Below are 19,122 nucleotides of genomic sequence, written 5' to 3'. Positions count from 1 at the left end.
TCCATCACTCCTCTGTTTTCACTGAGATTATAGTTCAGTCTTGGCTCTGCAGTTCAATAGCAGATGATCTTTGGAAAATAATTTAACTCCAAAATTCTGTTTGTTTATCTGAAAACTGGTGATAATATTAATATTAAGATACATTTAGTGTTTGGCAAATAATAAGCATGTTATAACTTCTAGTGCTTTTATTTTTACCTAAGTAAATAATACCCAAAAGCTGCTTAAAATATTTTAAATTGATGTTGCTTTTTAATAAACTCATAACTTATATATTTTTCTGGGCTAGGTGGGGAATTTAAATTTGTCAGAAGCAGGAATAGGGGATTTGTGAAGACAATGGGCAACTAGAGAGTAGATGCTCATTGATGTAAAAGCTTTCAAATTTAAAATTTAAGAAAAGAAGAAAAGGCATTATGATGGCCCTGCAAAACAAATCCACAGGATGTATTTAGCCACAGAACGTAAGTTTTTTACCCCGACATTGTGAAGTTAGGGAAGGAGCTTCAGTTAGAGATTGACATGATTTAGCTTATGTTTTACAGACACAGTTGATTCTGGATGTTTTAAGAAGAATAGATGGGAAGGGGGCAAGCAGAAAAGCAATGGAACCAATTAGGAAGCTATTATAACAACAACAATTTACATAAGGAAATAGGTTGGTTTAGAATAAATGAATAGCATAGATTGAGAGATGTGGATGAATTTGAGATGTGTTCTGAAGTTAGAATAGACATTTCTTTGTATGTGCACATTGAAAATTGAATTTTCTTAAAAGTTTTTATAAAGTCACTTAAAAAGGTAGTGATTTTTTTTATTTGACATTGATTCTTTGATTCTCCCAGTTATGTTTTTATATGAAAGTCTTATCTAAAATGAGCTGGATTAGTTTATGCTACCTCCCAGAGGGAAGTTGGCACACTGCCAACTGGGCTGGGCCCGATTGACTTTCAGTTTCCTTTTCTCTGAATCTCTGAAGCCTCTCGCCTCTCCTATTGTTTTATGCCTGCCTTGCTGTCCAGACAGAGCAACTACACTCAGCCTCAGCCCCTGTACGGATTCTACAAACAGGTAAAAGACCCGCTGCTTTCCACTTTTCTTAGCCACTAGTAAACAATAGCCTTAAAAAAAAATCTTTCTAAAAATAATAATTTAGAATGTTTTTTTCTTGCTATCTGGCCACCCTCGTTTACACATTCCACGTGAAATGTAGAGTAAATAAGAGGTATAAATGCAAGGTTTGTGACAGTACATGTTATCTGTTTTTCAATATTTATGGGAAATATGTTTGATTTTCCACTAGGTTGAGAAATATGGAAACTCGTTTGACGTGGAAAGAAGAAAAGAAACTGCAAAACCTTGTGACAGGGAAGCTTAGCCTTCTTTATAAGGCTAGTGCCCATGGATTTGCTAATAGCAGTTTGATTTGCAGATGCAATTATCAAGGACCTACTCTACTAGTGATTTACAGTTCTGATCATGTTTTTGGGTCATATATACCCCGGAATGACAAAAATGAAACCAGAGTTTCCTGCCTCCTTTTTGCATTTGAAGGGACTAACATTTTAGAATGTAAAATACGACCACAGAATTTGAAAGATTTTTTTGGTCACTGTGGTAATAAATGGGAATTCCTGATCGGTCTATCAGAAAAAAAAGTGACTATGAGCTTAGATACAATTAAAAAATTAAACCTATCTCAGACAATGTACTTTGAAGAATGTGAAGTTTTTCGATGTGAAGGTAAGTTTGACTACATAATCTTAGAGTTATCTTCTGCTTGCTGACCTATTTCTTTAAGGAAAAATGACCTTTTACTTGTCCTTATTTCTAGGTGACTCAGACTAAAACCTGGTCACAAATTGATGGCTAAGACACAACCATAGTCCAAAGTAGCATATGCAGAGTTTTTGAAATGTGTTTGTGAGGAGGAGGAGGAAATGTGAAAGAAGGAGAGGGAGAGAGAGAAGCAAATATAAAGATTGTGAGATTCTCTTGGAAAAAAAAAACAAAAAACAAAAACCAGAGGCTGAGCTTCTGTTGATTGGTACCTGATCCTTTCTGATGCAGGTTTCCATTATATCCAAAGACCAAAATTCATTTACCTTTTTTCTACTTAAGAACATTTAAATTGTTTCCAACATTTGCTGCTGTAAACAATGCTCCTGTGATATCTTTATGCATAAAGCTGTGGACAAAAAATACTTTAGGGCAGTGGTTCTCAACCCTCCTAATGCCCCCCCTTTAATACAGTTCCTCATGTTGTGGTGACCCCCAATTTCATTGTTACAAATTGAACATAATTAAAGCATAGTGATTAATAACAAAACAATATGTAATTATATTTGTGTTTTCCGATGGTCTTAGGTGACCCCTGTGAAAGGGTCGTTCGACCCCCAAAGGGGTTGCGACCCACAGGTTGAGAACTGCTGCTTTAGGGTAACTTTCTGGAACTGGAATTGTTGTTTAAGAGTTATTTACATTTAAATTTTGATAGACTTTTCAAAAGCTTCAGTTGTCTATACTGCCCCCAAGAGTGTTAAGAAATGCCTATTTTCCTGCATCCTTTGCCAAACTTCAGGAAATTTGCCAATTTGATGGCCAAAAGATAGTATTTCTCTCTCTCCCCTTAACCTTCATCACTAACAAGTCTGTGTGTATTGTTACCTTTTGGATGTTAAAATTATTTGAAAGAATGCTTTTTAAATTTCCAAGAGTTTGCTTTTTTGTTTGTTTAACCCATTCTTTTTTAGTTTTACTATATTATAGTCATTGAATGCAGTCTTTACTATTTCCATTTCTTGTAACATAAAGAGGTTTTCTTTGTAACCATACATATAGCTATATTTATAAATGTCCCATACAGTATGCTTATTTTTTATAGGATTGCATCATTACACCTAATTATTTCAATTTTAAATCCACCATAAAAGAGTCTCCCTTTTAAGCATCAAAAGAAATCTGGGCCTGAGTCTCATTGGTACAAATGAAGTCCTCAGCCCACCCCTGAACCTCTCACTGTGCTCTGCTTGAACAGGCATGAGTCCCACATGCTCTTCTTAAGTCGGGAATAAAATTATAAATTCCAGAAGCTCCGTTATTGACAGTAACTTTTGGAAAAAAATCTTGTGCTTGTGCTTTGTTTTTGTTTTTTATCATGTGCGTGTCTGTACATTATCCCTTTCCGACATAGGGCTATGGAGGAGAAATTAGAGCAATCCCAGTCTTTCCTTGCCTGTCCATGCTTCTAGGCCTTGCTTCTCTGATTCAGAAAGAATCCCCGCCCTCACCTCCCATGTGGGAGTGGGCCACACACTATTGCTGAGTAATTGGGTAAGAAACCATCTGCAGACATGATAGTCTTGCAGTGCTCACCTTGCCTTTCGCCTCTTCAAATGAGGAGATGTTCAGGATATTTGCCATAATTTTCTTCAAGTGCTTTTCACTATAGCGCACTGTTTTCACAAAAAGGCTGTTTTGGTATTTTTTTTCATTGACATTCATTCACTCAGCCAACCAGTCAACAACTTGTAACCTTCATTATTCTTTAATTATTTCCTCAGATTTATTGGACACAAGGAATATGAATGGGGTTGCTGAGTAAGTCAGTGTTTTTAAAGTTCTATTATTCTGTTCATTATCTTAAACTTATTATATTATATGTTCTGTTAATAATATTGGTAGCACAAATTATGACAGATAATTTGTGGATCACTACTCACAAGAATAAACTATATAATTATAAAGCTATTTGATAATACTAGTGTTAAAACCAAAAGAACACCACAGAGGGAAGACATTTCTAATTTTTGATATACTTGAAGGAAAATAATCATTTGGCTGTATGTATACATTTTTTTTTTCTAAGAATTCTTGCAGTTGCATTTTCAACTTTTTTAGGTACTTTCTATGGAAGGGGTGGTTGGTAGATGGGGAAATAACCTAATTTGAATTTCAAGAACATGGTAGGAATGGTTTCCTTCCATAAACTTCAAAAGTCATGTATTATGTTGTGGTTTTGAGTTTTATTATTCACTAGAGGCCCGGTGCACAAAATTCATGCACAGGTAAGGTCCCTAGGCCTGGCTGGTGATCAGGGCCAATTGGGGCCTTCCAGCTGCTGATTGGGGCCTCCCTTCCCCAGCTGCCAGCTGCCTATGGGGGCCTCCCTTTGTTTCACGCTGCCCCCTGGTGGTCAATGTACATCACAGTGAGTGATCAAACTCCTGGTCTCCTGGTGGAACTCCCAAGGGGACACTGCATATTAGCCTTCATATATATACTAGAGGCTCAGCACACAAACTTCGTGCATGGGCAGGGTCCCTAGGCCTGGCCTGAGATCAGGGCCAATCTTTCCTGCTACCGGCAGCTAGCAGCTGGCCCCGCCTCCTGGCACCACTGCTGGTTGTCCTTTGTGTGTGGGGTGACCAGTGGGGTGATTGGGGCCCAGGTGTCTCCCATGTCTGCTGCCACTGCACCCAATTCCTGGTTCCCCATCGGGCGATAAGACCCTGGTGGCTGGGGAAAGGGACTGAGAGGTTGGCTGTTCCCACCCGCTTGCTGTCCCCACCTCCTGCTGCCACCAGTTGCCCTCTGTGTGTGGGAAAACTGGTGGGGTGATCGGGGCCCCGAGGCTGCCCACGCCCACCTCCACCCACTCCCGGTTTCGGTTTCCCATAGGGCAATTGGAGCCTGCCAGCTGGTGGCAGAGACAGAGAGGTTGGCAGGCAGGCCCTTATCAGGCGATGGGGCCTGTGGGCTGGAGGTAGTTCCTGCATTGAGCATCTTCCCCCTGGTGGTCAGTGTGCATCATAGCCAACTGGTTGTTCCACTGTCCAGTCGATTTGCATATTATGTTTTTATAGATAGATAATTTATTTTCATGTTTAACATAGTTGATATTGAATTCTAAGTTTACATGGTCTGCTTGCTTAAATCTGAAAGATTTTATATCTGAACGGCCTTAAAAGTGTAATTTTTGCTTTTTCTTCTTTTACAATAGGATTTAAGGTAGGATAATTTTATGTATTCTTATATAAGAAAGCAAATTGATCATCAAAAATAAATAATAATGTGATAGAAAAGAAAAGAAATTCCAGGAAAATTTATGCTAAGGCCTTGTGATCTAACCTCAGTCAACTGTTAAAATGGTCTTGTCTAAACAGGCTCCGGGGTAGCTTACTGTCTGCCATAAGAACTTACAAACCATCTAGGGACCTGGTTCACCAAATACGAATTCTGCTCCTGGGTCCAATTGGAGCAGGGAAGTCTAGCTTTTTCAACTCAGTAAAGTCTGTTTTCCGAGGCCATGTAACCCACCAGGCTTTGGTCGGCTCTGACAGAACTGGGATATCTCAGCAGGTGAGTCCATTCTAGGTCACTCAGCCTTTGCTGCTTTGTTCAAGTTAGATTTGAAAAGTTTTTTTCTTTTCCTGATCAACTTCATTACATGTACATACACTTCAACTATCTATAAATAAAATGAACTCCTAAAGTTCCTTTCTTCCTCCTTTGCAGTACAGGACATATTCCATTAAGGATGGGAAGGATGGCAAGTCCTTGCCATTTATTCTGTGTGACTCAGTGGGACTGAGTGAGGGAAAAGGGCTGTGCATGGATGACATACCCTACATCTTAAAAGGCCACGTTCCTGACAGATACCAGGTATAATTTGGCTAATTATTGAGGGGTTATAATTGATATTTAAAATGTTTCTTTTTGCCCACTATTAGGACGTAAGACTCTGGTCTAGTTAGTGCATCAGCATTTATTTTCTTAAACTATAGTGGTTCAAGATCCTTTGTTTCTTTTGATATTTCATTTTACAAGGAATTAAAACATCCCAAAGTCTCTTCTATCATAGCTGTCATAACAATTCTGAATGCTGTTACACACTCAATTGTTTTTAGCTATTCAACTTACTCACATAGGTTATCTTTGTTATGTAGCAGGAAGTCTGAAGGTAGGTAGCTTTGGGCCAGTGTGTCAGCTCTTCGAGGTTATAATTTTCAAGATCCTTGACTTTCTGTTCTGATATCCTCAGCATAGAGTGCTATGGATTGAATGTGTTCCTTCAAAATTCATATGTTAAAGCCCTTTTCCACAATGTGATGATATTTGGAGGTGGGCCTTTGGAAGATGATAAAATCATGGAGTAAAGCCCTCATGAATGGAATTAGTGTCATAAATTATAAGAAGACACAAAAGAGAGATGGTCTCTCTCTCTCTTAGCCACTTGAGGACACAGCAAAAAGGTGGCTGTCTATCAAATAGGAAGGGAACTCTAATTAGACACAAAACTGTCAGCAAAACCTTGATCTCCAGAACTATGAAAAATGAGTATTTGTTGTTTAAACCACACAATATCATAATCTCTTATAGCAGTCCAAGATGGCTAAAACATGTGACTTTTTTTCTTTAAAAATATGTTTTTAGTGATTTTAGAGAGAGGGATAGTGAAATAGAAACATCAATTAGCTGCCTCCTGCATGCCCTCTACTGGGGACTGAACCCACAACCAGGGAATTGGTGACCTCTTGGTTCATAGGTCGATGCTCAATCACTGAGCAACACCAGCTGGACACTGACATGTGACTTTTATCCTCCTGCTCTCAAGATGTTTACACCGAGCACTGTTAGTGTTCCAGGCAAGAGGAAAGGGGAGATTAAAGAGAAGAGGTAGTCTGTCTTTTTAAAAAACTTTCCAATTCTTTTTGTAAATATTTAGATCTTGAGTTATTAATTTACCTTATTCCAAATGAGTAGTCAATTGTGGCAATATCTTTCATTGAACACTTTTGCATCTTTTTCCTAACAAAAATAAGGATTGGTTTTTGTATCCTGTAGTTTGTTTTATTAATGTATTTATACATTTCTTTATTATGTTCATTACCATATTGTTTAATTGTTTTAATTACTGTAGCAACCCAGTATATCTTAATAACTCACTGGATAAGTAGTATTCAATATTTATTTCTCACATTTGTTTTCCTTGACCATTTTCACATATATACTTTTCCAAGTGAACTTGTCTGTATTTTATTTGATTGTTTGTGTTTTATTTGTTAGTGCTTTGAGTGAAATTGCATTAAAATTTTATACACAAAATTGTTTCACATCTTCACATATCCAGTGTTCCTATCCAGAAACACAGTATATTTTATATTAATTTATATATTCATTTTATTTTATATTCTTTTATAATTTAGCATAGAGCTAAATGAATACACACACACAAATATATATATATATATATATATATATATATATATATATATATGGACATGTATATCTTTTTTTCATGACATACAAAGCACAGATTTTTATTACTAAAGTCCACACACATTATTAAACATAACTGTAATATCCTTATCACATCTGGATTATTCCTTAATTTTTCTTTAAATAATTATCAAATATCACCCAAATTGGACAAATTTCTAATTGTTATATAAGTACCATATTATGCATCTTTTAAAACAGTTTTTAAATGATTCAAAAACTTAGTCAGCCTCTTTTAGTTGCAAATTTTGCCTCTATCTCTTTTGGCATTTTTAATTGCAATATGATTTTTAAGAAATCTGTTTGGTTACTCTATAGACATATACTTTCCCATAGTCTGAAATTTGCTGTTTTCATCACTTGATGTAGTTTTATTTTTTATGTATCCTGAAAATTGGTAGATGAATATAGACATACATTCAGATTAAGGTCAGCTTCATAAGATGGTGTTGTGCTCTTCCATGAAAGCCACCCAATTTTGAACTTTCTCACTTTTGTAATGTAGGTTTCATGAACATTCAACACTTAGATACCTTTATTTATTAGGGTATGAAAATAGTGATATTCTATCTCCATCATTGCTTCTTCATTTCACATGTGTGAAAGACAACTTCCCCTTATCCACTATTTGATTACTTAGTGGTACATTTAATACCGCTAATATAGGATGGTCAGAATATCTGCTTGATTTTTTTATAAGCTTTTGAAAATAATAAGTTGGTTTCTTTACATATGCCAACACTGATCAGTGATTATTTTATTTTCATTATGAACTCATGAATGGAACATATTTGATGTGTTTCAGTGCACTGTAGTTTATCTACATAAAGATGTCAAATGTAACATCTTTGACCACTAGACAGCTGCTACAATTTAGATTCTGAGTTCTGTTGACATAAAAATCTGCTATATTCCTTGAATTCTTGTATGACTATAAATATAAACCATATTTTGTATATTTACAGTCCAGATTTTGAGTCAGTTATTTCTCTAAGACGTATTGGTTTGGTTTAGTTTGGGTCATTAGAACTATTCATTGCTATTTAGTAGATTGTTGGTTCTTGCTTTTTTTAGTGGAAAAATCTAAATATAGATACAGGACTATATAGTTTTTACTTAATCTCTTTTATCTTGCATCAGTATCTGCTTTAACTGAACAGAAAATCTCTAGTCTCAAGGATACTAGAGATGACAAAATATGTCACAACTCATTTGCTTTATATCACATAATATTCACTGTAATCTCAGAAATAATTATCTAACACAGTGGTTCCCAAACTTATTTGGCCTACTGCCCCCTTTCCAGAAAAAATATTACTCAGTGCCCCCTGGAAATTAATTTTTTAAAACTTTTAATAGCAATTAAACAGAAAGATATATGTATTAATGTTTCTACCTTTTTCGTAAAATATAGTAAAGAAAGGTGTAAATTAGAAACATTGAAGTTTGAAATTATGAAACTATTTATTGAACTCAGAATAGAAAAGTAATACAAAAAAAGTTAAAGCAAATGCACCTGTGGCCATCACCGCCCCCCTGGATCGCTGCAGCGCCCACCAGGGGGCGGTAGCGCCCACTTTGGGAATCACTGATCTAACACTACCATGAATGATCTAATCATAATTATATTTAATATCAATAGAATAAAAATAACCAATAAACATTGGAAACAATTTTAAATTCTTAGCAGATTTTTTTATATCGTGTTTAGCACATATCATGTAGTAGGAGTACACAAATTACTGTGTTTTAAAGTCAATCAGACATAGCTTCTTTCTGTGTAGATACGATCCCAGTTGGATGCAAAAGTTCACTCATTTAATTCAATTTAGAGATTTCTTTTTAAATTTAATTTTGTTTTATATATATATATATATACACACACATATATATATATATATATATATATATATATATATATATATATATATATATATATATATATATAAATAATTTATATGGTTCTAAAGTCAAATCTACAAAATAAGGTATATTCAAAGAATCCATCTTCCTTCTCTGTTACTTCAAATGCATTTCTCCCTGCTTCCTATAAGTATCCATATAAGAATTTATGATTTACTTCCATTTTTTAATATATTGGAAAATACATGTTTGTGGTTTCCTCTTTTTCAGAGAAGTGATAGAACACTATTTGTCATTGATGTAACGTTATTTTGCTGCTACAAATAGTCCTGAAGTTGATAGCCGTGTACATACATTTGTGGGACAGATCGCCAGCAGAGGATTTCTAGTTTCAGAGTAAACGCATCTCATTTGTACCACTTCCCCCCTTGTATTCTGCCTGATGATACCAATTCCACCTTTGCCCACATTGCTTCTTCTATCTAGGATACTTTCTGTCATATTCTTATTCTCTTATTCAGATGAACTCACCTGTGTTATTTTTATTTTTGTTTTTTGCCTTCCTATGACATGTCCCTTCTTCTCAGAAGCTTTTTCTATGAAAGGACTTGCATAATGACTGTCTTCTCTACCAGATTGTTATCTTCATACTATTAAAGCTTGTTTGTTATGTTCACTGTTTTATTCACTTGCACAGTGCCTGATATGTAGTATGTGCTTATAAATATTTCTTGAATTAATATGTTCCTTTATGTTTACCATACAGTTTAATTTCATGAAACCAATCACACCAGGTCATAGTAACTATATTGACTTCCCATTGCTGGAGGACAGAATCCACTGTGTGGCATTTGTGTTTGATGCCAACTCTATTGAGCAGCTCTCTGATGAGATGGTAGCAAAGATCAAAAAAGCTCGAAGGGAGGTGGTAAAGTGTGGTGAGTCTTATTCCACTGTACTTCTAATGCTAACTGATTAGACTATATTGTAGAATGGATTTGAACAGGATGAAGAACTTATGAAAATGCGTATTTAAATATTCCCTGGCCCATTGGTGTGGTTCATTCAAATCAAGCACTTACTAAGCTGTATGTCTTTGTGCAAGTGATTTGAACTTTCTATGCCACAGTGTCTTAATCTATAAAATTAGTATAACAATGGAGGTTTTAATGTAAGGATTAAACAAACGAATATATATGTAGAGTTTGTACAGTCCTCACTGCATCCTAGCATGCATTTATTTAACAACAGTCTTAGACTTCCCCTTGGGCCTTAAAATATTAGAAAGAGGAAAACACATATAAGAAAAAGAGAGGAAAATAATATGCTTTGATAAAGAGAGGTAGCATAAAGGCTTTGGAGAAGGTAAGAATTAAAGTGCCCCACACTGTCTTTTCTTTTCTTTTTAAATATATTTTTATTGATTTCAGAGAGGAAGGGAGAGAGAGAGCAAGAGATAGAAACATCAATAATGAGAGAGAATAATTGATTGGCTGCCTTCTGCACACATCCTACTGGGGATGGAGCCTGCAACCTGGGCATGTGCCTTGACTGGGAATCAAACCACAACCTTCTGGTTCAGATAGACGCTCAACCACTGAGCCACGCCGGCTGGGCCACCGTGGTTTTTCTTGGCCTTATTATTCATTCTGTTTTGGAAAGAGTCAGATTATCACAACTTTGATAAAGTTAGAAGCAGGGAGTGATTGACTTACTTGCTCACTGAAATTTAAAACCTTGAAAGGGTGGTGTGCAGAGATGTGCCTGCTACCATTGTGATATAGGAGTTTATTTGCAATATTTCAACATATTCTGTTTCCTTGAGGCCTCTTCTCCATCTTGTTTCTTAGAGCCCTTTGGCCTTTCTATAGTTTTCATAAAAACACAACTGTTGGATAAGACATATAATCAGTCATCAATACTGTAGCATAAATTTTAGTTACCTCTTCCAAGGGGTGGTTTCATTTGAAGCCTGACTTCTTACCATGGGAGGCAATGAAGGGACTTCCTATGTCAGGAAAATTCCAGGTACCAGTAAGTAGTTCAGAGGGATTTTTGTGTGTGTGTCGGGGGGTAGGGAACTTCCCCAAATTTCTGAAATTGTTCCATAGTAGGTCTATTGCATAATTGATAGCTGATTAACTGAAAAAAATACTGATGCTGCCTATAATAATAAAAACAATATCTATCTATCTGGCATAGGTTTGGTACATGTGGTTTTACTCACTTGTGTGGATAGCATGGATCTGATTATGAAAGGAGACCTTATAGACATATACAAATGTATACCTGTGAAACTCAAGGTAATGAACGCTGTCATTTGTAAACACACTTTCTGGTATGTCCCTATAATCACATGATATTACTTTATAGAAAAATAAAAATAGATACTTGTGAAGTTTAAGAATATTTGAAACAATTGCTTGGATAATTCAGACTCATTTTCTAAGTTTTAAATATTAAGTATTTATCTTTCTGCTGACAGATAACTTATATTTATTACAATTTAATTCAATTAGGTTCAATTCAACAAATGTTTGTTAATTACCTGCAATGACTGAGCCAGTGTGGTAGTCTCTAATCAGATACACAGATAATTGAAATAATTTCCCTCTGCTAAAAGCTTGCAGCTTCGTAGGTGGAGGTGAGGGGATAGGGGAATTAGAGGAGAAAAAGTTGACAAAGAATATGACATGATATGATCGAGTATAATAAATATCTTGAAATTATGAAAAATAAAATGCGGTGAAAGTTTAGATGAGGGAAATATTGAGCAAAAGGTTGGGGGGGTGGATTTTGTTACTGGGGTGGCACTAGGAAATATTGAGCAAAAGGTTGGGGGGGGGATTTTGTTACTGGGGTGGCTTTTAAGGTGGAGGAGTGTTTTAGGGGGAAAAACTCAGGCCAAGGGGACAGCATAAGTGAATTCATCAATGCAGGAAAAAGTAGCATTTCAGGAGGCTTGGAGTGTTCAGTTTAGTGGAGGGCTGGATCACTGTAGGGAAAGATAAAGTGAGAAAGAAACATTTGCATGAAGTGATTTTACTTAATTAGGTGCATTATGGGGAAGAATAGCAACCTTTTGAAAGAGTAGTGATGTGAACAAAGTCAGATTCACAAAATTTAATCTGACACATACGTGAAGCATAGATTAGAGTCAAAAGGAGCATGAAGGTGGGAGCATCAGTTGGGGTAATATAATGATAGCTAATATTTGTTAATCAATGATTAAGTGATCGGTTTTCTTATTCATTACTTAAAACAAGCTGATGAGGTGGGTATTGTCTTTACCATATTTGGTAGATGAGAAAACACAAGTGCACAGAGAAAAGCATTTGCCAATGCTTATTGACAGTGCTAAGAGGTGACAGAGCCCTATATTTATCCCAGGCAATCTGGTTGCACAGATAAACTAGTCTAATTAAACATCAGTACTGTACACTTGAAACTAATATAAAATTATCGAATATCAGTTGTAATTGAAAAATGAAATGTAAAAAAATAAGTTGGATATCAGCATTAAACAAATAAAATCACCTTATCCTAAGAATAACTTTTAAAAGAAAAGAGGGAAATTATGGACTTTAATGTAAGTATATTAAAAATGCTTCAATTTCAAAGTAGTTTATATAGAACCATGTTATCTTTAGATTTTAATTCGTATTGAATCTGTTCTATGTTCTATGTATTCTAAGTGAAAATTAGCAGTGATGTTAGAAATTGACTTGTGAAATTCTTTAGAAAAAGTACTTTATGGGTCAGATCTCTATGTCCGTTTCTCACAGTAGGAAAAATATTGTCAAGTGCCTACCTTTGTTATTGCTTTCATAATTTATATTGACATTAAGTAGTGTTTTTCACTGTTTTGAGATTTCTGGGTTTTCATTTCTGTATTTCAGCAAGAGGAAATCCACAAAAAACTTGGATTTGCTCTTTCTGACATCTTGGTGGTCAGTAATTATACCTCAGAGTGGGACTTGGACCCTATAAAGGACGTCCTGAACCTCTCTGCACTGAGACAGATGCTGTGGGCTGCAGATGACTTCTTAGAGGACCTGCCTCTTGAGGAAACAGGTAAATGCATTTGGTGGTAGAGAAACTTGAAGATGTCCGTATTGTGGCTACTTCCTGCTTGGATCTATTGGGTGCCTGACAATTCGGTGTTTCTGTGAGTTGCTGCCCTGGGATTAATCCTGCCCTTTAATTCATTGGTGGGGTATGTTTATCACCCTCATATTTCTTGATCCTTCCACCCCCACCCAGGGTACAACCTAGAGGATTTGCACTACTTTTCCTCTCCTGGTCTTGTTTTAAAATGAAATTTTTGAAGTGATGCAGCTCATCATGCCCACTGTCTGAACATCCCAGGCTGTATCCTTGCCCTCATCTATCAAAACGTACTTCTTTGCTTGGGACCTAGATTTGGATTGGATCAGCATTGTTCCTCATCAGATGTGATCTTTGCTTATTTGGCTTTTCCTTGAGACCTTATGCTTCTGTCTCTTTGACTTGATTTTTGAAAACTCTCCCTCCTTTGAATCCTCTCAATGCAGTGTGGCTGGTGCTAGGTAGAGGTAGGTGCCTTTCACATGCATGCCTCAGATTTGAGCATTATGTGTATTCTCTGTTATCAATCTGTGCACAATACACACTGCACTGTTCCAATCAAAGTTGAGGTAGAGTTTCAGTTTATTCTCAAATATTATTTTAGTTCTGGGAAATCAAATTAGAATATCATATCCTTTCTAGTTCTCTCATTCACAAACTACTGGGAAACCCTCAAACTACTAACTTCGCTGTCCTGACTGTGCCATCTTGGTTTCTCCATTTCTTCTCTCCTCATGGTACATGCACTCCCAAAGTCAGGATTAGCTTAGACCAGGGGTCCTCAAACTACGGCCCATGGGCCACATGCAAATACAAATATTGTATTTGTTCCTGTTTTGTTTTTTTACTTCAAAATAAGATATGTGCAGTGTGCAAAGGAATTTGTTCATAGTTTTTTTTTAAACTATAGTCCGGCCCTCCAACGTTCTGAGGGACAGTGAACTGGCCCCCTGTTTAAATGGTTTGAGGACCCCTGGCTTAGACCTTAGTAGGCCAATGTTCCTCTTCCTTCTGGTTGCATTTCCTAAATAATGTATTAAGAATATTTTGTTTCTCTTTTCTCAGCTCTCAGAGGAAAGCACTTACTAAGTGTGCTTGAGAAAAAATAAATATGTGAACCCTTCACATATTAAAACTTCTCAGAGAAGAGAAAACATAGAGAAGTGAGAAACCAGGAAAAAGACAAGTAGATGAAGCTGAAGAAGTGTATTTTACTTATGGCTTGGATAAAGATGCACAAAAAATTTATAATACATATAAATAACTTGGGACAGCTGAATTTAAAGTTGTAAAAAACAATCATAATCTTGTTGGGGATATGTTCTATACCTGTGAAAAATTAAAGTTTCTTCTTATAAAACCTGTGTGTGTGTGTGTGTGTGAGAGAGAGAGATTTTGGCAAGAGTTTATTTTGATACTAGTGACCCGGTGCATGGATTTGTGCACATTGAAAGGAAATTAATTAGAAGGTGGCCAGTGGGGTGGTACTGGGCGAGATGGACTGAGTGAGGCCCCTCCAGCAGGTGGGGTCCCTCAGCCTGGCCTATGGGGATTGGGCCAAAACTGAGTCTCCAATATCCCCTGAGGGGTCCTGGAGTGCGAGAGGGCACTCTGCAAAATTGCTGTCATACCTGGTGTGGAACGCAAATACAAGTGTGCAGTGAATCAGGTTCAGGGCCGACAGTGCCCCAGCAACAACATAATCCATGGCCAAAGGTAGAATCGTGCAGCCCTGTGAGAAATCAGGCTCCCTCCTCTCTGGTTTCGGGGTGCATTACTCAAGAACCACCGCTGCCAAGTCAATGCAGCTTGGCAGCTCCCATGTTGAATGTCTGCCCCCTGGTGGTCAGTGAGCATAATAGTGACTGGTTGGATGGAGGGAGGGACGGACACTTAGCATATTAGCCTTATATATAAACTAGGGATTCGGTGCACAAAATTTGTGCACTGCGGGGGTCCCTCAGCCCAGCCTGCCCCCTCTCACAGACTGGGAGCCCTCAGGGGATGTCCTACTGACGGCTTAGGCCCACTGGAAACAGGCCTAAGCTGCAGTCTGGCCTCCCTCTGTGAGAGGCGACCCGGCTGATCAGGGGAATGCACCAGCCCCATCACCCTTCTGCTGCAGCCACTGCCAGTCACTGCAGCTGCCAAGGTGTTTTCATCAACACAGACTCCAGTCCCTTCACCATGAAAAAATGGCAACTTTCTTTAGGCATTTTCAAGATGTCTCTTTCATAGGATATGACATTTCTTTCTTTTTATCCTCACCTGAGGATATGTTTCTATTGATTTTTAGAGAATGTGGAAGAGAGAGGAAAAGACAGAGAAACATCAGTGTGAGACAGACACTTTGATTGGTTGCCTCCTGCATGAGCCCTGACCTGGGCCCTGGCCAGGGAGGAGCCTGCAACCTAGGTACATGCCCTTGATCAGAATCAACCCAGACCCTGTGGTGGGTAGGCCAAGGCTCTATCCACTGAGCCAAACTGGCTAGGGCAGGATATGACATTTCTTAGCCCTCCAGCAGCGGACCTTCGTTTTTTCCTCCAGGAGTAAGGTGGAAAAACCCTAGATCACCTTTTTGAATTCTTGTTACCCACGTTACCAAGAACAGTACCAGTGGCATACAGGGAGCTTAGCCAATGAGCTGTCAGAAAAGGTGTTTCCCCTGCAGCTCCCCCGCAGAGGCAGGACTGCTGGCAAGTCTAGGCTGGCACACCCCCTGTCTCTGGGCCTGCTCAAGTATCCAGTGTGGCTTGGGCAGGACCTCCCAGCTCTGCTCAAGCCTCTGCCCAAGGCCACCCCCACTCCCCTCTGCTCAGGCCCTGCTCAAGCCTCTGCCACTGCTTGGGAAAACCACCCCCCACACTCCTCGCTCCTATCAAGCCTCTGTCCTGGCTTGGATAGGGCCCCCTGGCTCCGATGAAGCATTAGCCACAGCTTGGGCAGGGTTCCCTGGCTCCGATCAAGACTCTGATGGGGCTTGGGCAGGGCCCCCTGGCTCTGATGAAGCATCTGCCATGGCTTGGGCAGGGCTCCCCACTCCTCTCTGGCCCTGCTCAAGCCTCTGTTGCGCCCCCAAACCCCCACAGCGCCAAGGCCAGTAGGCCAGGAGTGGCCAGGGTGTTCTGGGACTAAGGCTGCTCAGGGCCTATGCTGGGGCCTGCAGGCTCTGAGCTGCTTGGGTCCCTAAGATGTTCCCGGGACCTAGGCTGCTGGGCGCCTGCATATGCAAATTAACCCGCCTTCTTTGTCGGATTAATTTGCATACTCACTCCTGATTGGCTGGTGGGCATGGCTTGTCAGCATAGCGGAGGTACAGTCAATTTTCATATTTCTCTTTTATTAGATAGGATGACTTGTCAGCATCTTTGGATCTTTACCCATGTCATCCTATTTTTGCCTTCTTATTTTATTTCTAAAGTATCTCATTGGGTCCTCAATTAATGCTTTATTCTTTAACCCAAAGCCATGTTTTGTTTACTATCCAAACCTTTCTTGCAGGATGTGGCTATTAATATTAATGAATTCCATAAGACCACAGTTGAAAGAAACTATAATTTTATTGCTCTGAAATTACAACTATTTTAGTTACGTGACAAAACTCAACCTGAACTACATGAATAAAAAAAATTAAAAAAGAGGAGTATAGTATTGGATTAAGGAACCAAACCATAGAAAAGGCTGGGATTGAACTGAACGTGCCTCAGAGATGGTTGAATCTAAGGATTCAAAAGCTACTCTCTCTTCTCTCTCTCTCTCTCTCTCTCTCTCTCTCTCTCTCTCTCTCTCTCTCTCTCTCTCTCTCTCTCTCTCTCTCTCTCTCTCTCTCTCTCTCTCAACAGCAAAAGATTAAACAGCAAAGATTATTCAAGCAGCAATTGAGTTTAAGATATCAGAGGCTATACATGTGGCAAACCATAGGCAAGTCTGAGGAGACAAAAAGGAGGTCAGCTTTTATTGGGTTTAAGGAGAAAATTAGGGAGAGGTGTTATGCCCAGATTTCAGGATCCCCAAGAGACCACACCAGGGAGCCAGCTTTGTCCGATGCAAAAGCAAAGAGTCTTTTATTCAAACCCAGGCTTGGCTCCCCTACCTTCCTTACTGATGCAGCAGCAAGTGGCAGAAAGACCCAGCCCTGTAGGGAGAGGGGTTTTATAGTAAGGGGAGGAGAGAGGACTGTGGGCCCTGCCGATTGGCCAGGCGCAAGTCGGTGCCTTGTTACACAGGATGTGGTCCTATCTATGGCGCGCACTTCCCTTGATTATCATTGGTTAGTTTAAAGAAATCCTAGGTGTGGCTAGCAGAGGCTTGGGCTTCTTCCAGAAAGGAGCTCTTTGCTGAGCACATGGCTCTACCCAAAAATGGAGGATTCGGGGCAAGATGGAGGGCGTGGCCCTCACCCTTTCAGAAGTTGTGGTGGTGTCTTATTGCTGGCTGATAGTCAGCTGCCTGCTGTTGCTCAGGAAGGAGGCTAGGCAGCTGGTCACTAAGGAGGCAAACAGGGAGGGAATCTCCCTTCTTCCTCGTGATTGTATAAGCTGCAGGTGCTGGTTACATAAATGGTGAGGGGTGAGTGTGTGAAAGCTCTCCCTTCATGGCTTCCTGAATCCATTTTTCATGAGGGTCCCATTTTCACATTTCCTCCATTCTGATCAAGATCTTTCTTAGAATTATTGGTGATCAAGAGTCAGGTTTGTCTGTATTTAGTGGTTTTGTTCATTGGTGCTAGGAAGGACCTTTCCTGGTTGTCATGTCCCATGTCAGAAGAAAAGTACATAGTGATTGGAAACCATTTAAGGCCACATTTGAATAACAAGGAAGGTAGAAAAGGGAACTCTTAGGCATTTCCCACTCAATGATTATATCTTGCAAGTATCAGAGATCATCTTGAAGTGTTGGGCTAACATCATCCTATTCAGTGTATTGCTTCTACAGAGATTTGATTAGCAAACAGGCACAGAGTTTAAAAATGATTACACACAGCCCAGCCGGCATTGCTCAATGGTTGATCATCGACCTATGAACCAGGAGGTCATGGTTTGATTCCCAGTGGGGCACATTCAGACTCGATCCCTGGTGTGGGGCATGCAGGAGGCAATCGATCAATGACTCTCTCTCATCATTGATGTTTCTATCTTTCTCTCTCTCTCCCTTTCTGAAATCAATTATATATATTATATAATGATTACATACACACACACAATGAGGAACAGAATAATAAATCCCATTTGTAAAATGGTCCTAAACCCTTAAATCAAAAGCCCAAACCTAAAGGTAACCAGCTAAATAGACTGAAAGACCAGGAGTCATCAGGTAAAGATTGTTGCAACCAATTGGCTTATTGTCTAATTTTATGCAGTTAAGTTTCTACTTTCCCAGAGGAATTTATCCAAGTGCAACAGGTAGTTTTTGCTATCGCACATACACCTCCTAAGTAAATAATCAAAGCTATTTTATTATGTAAAACTAGTTTGATGAAATAAACAGCAGCTATTTTCTTGGTGGTGGAACTGACAAGTTTTCCCAGTCTCAGAGAGAGACTTATGATCATAGATTCACTGGCATGTACACCAGCAAGAGGGAAGAGTACTCTCCCTGTGGAGATAAGTCTGAATACCTCTTGAAAGTTTCCACTTGAGGTGGCTGTGAAGGTCTGGTGCAGAGGACCAAGGGGAGGATGAATGGGAGACCTCAGATTTATTATGGATGCCATTATGAATAATCAAGTTCCCAGTGAGCATTGGCATCTGATCTGCCAGCTAGCTAGGCATTCATAGGCCCATTGAGAGTGTCATTTGTCACAGACAAACCAGGTAGTGCCCATAAGACTAACCCTATGGATTCATCAAAGCAGGGTGTGGGGGACTG

General features: G+C 38.8%; 1 protein-coding gene across 1 annotated transcript; it reads left to right on the top strand.

Moving 5' to 3' along the window:
- Window positions 1-990: 990 nt before the first annotated feature.
- On the top strand, window positions 991-14,609 carry LOC132230908 (interferon-induced protein 44-like). The gene is made up of 9 exons (XM_059689085.1): window positions 991-1,071; window positions 1,304-1,743; window positions 3,564-3,600; window positions 5,166-5,361; window positions 5,518-5,664; window positions 9,911-10,082; window positions 11,347-11,447; window positions 13,044-13,218; window positions 14,317-14,609. Exons 2-9 carry the CDS (start codon window positions 1,314-1,316, stop codon window positions 14,358-14,360), a joined length of 1,302 nt encoding a protein of 433 aa, XP_059545068.1. The 5' UTR covers window positions 991-1,071; window positions 1,304-1,313; the 3' UTR covers window positions 14,361-14,609.
- Window positions 14,610-19,122: the final 4,513 nt, after the last annotated feature.

This window comes from Myotis daubentonii, chromosome 3 (genome assembly GCF_963259705.1).
Source record: "Myotis daubentonii chromosome 3, mMyoDau2.1, whole genome shotgun sequence".
In the NCBI taxonomy this organism is placed as follows: Eukaryota; Metazoa; Chordata; class Mammalia; order Chiroptera; family Vespertilionidae; genus Myotis; species Myotis daubentonii.
This window is presented reverse-complemented; position numbering and strand designations above follow the sequence as displayed.

What these genes read in the sequence shown, in the direction of transcription:
- LOC132230908 (XM_059689085.1), top strand. Translation starts at nt 1,314, where the DNA reads ATGGAAACTCGTTTGACGTGGAAAGAAGAAAAGAAACTGCAAAACCTT. An exon ending in GAACTGGGATATCTCAGCAG is followed by an intron (nt 5,362 to 5,517) that starts GTGAGTCCATTC and finishes CCTCCTTTGCAG; the next exon opens with TACAGGACATATTCCATTAA. An exon ending in ACGTTCCTGACAGATACCAG is followed by an intron (nt 5,665 to 9,910) that starts GTATAATTTGGC and finishes TTTACCATACAG; the next exon opens with TTTAATTTCATGAAACCAAT.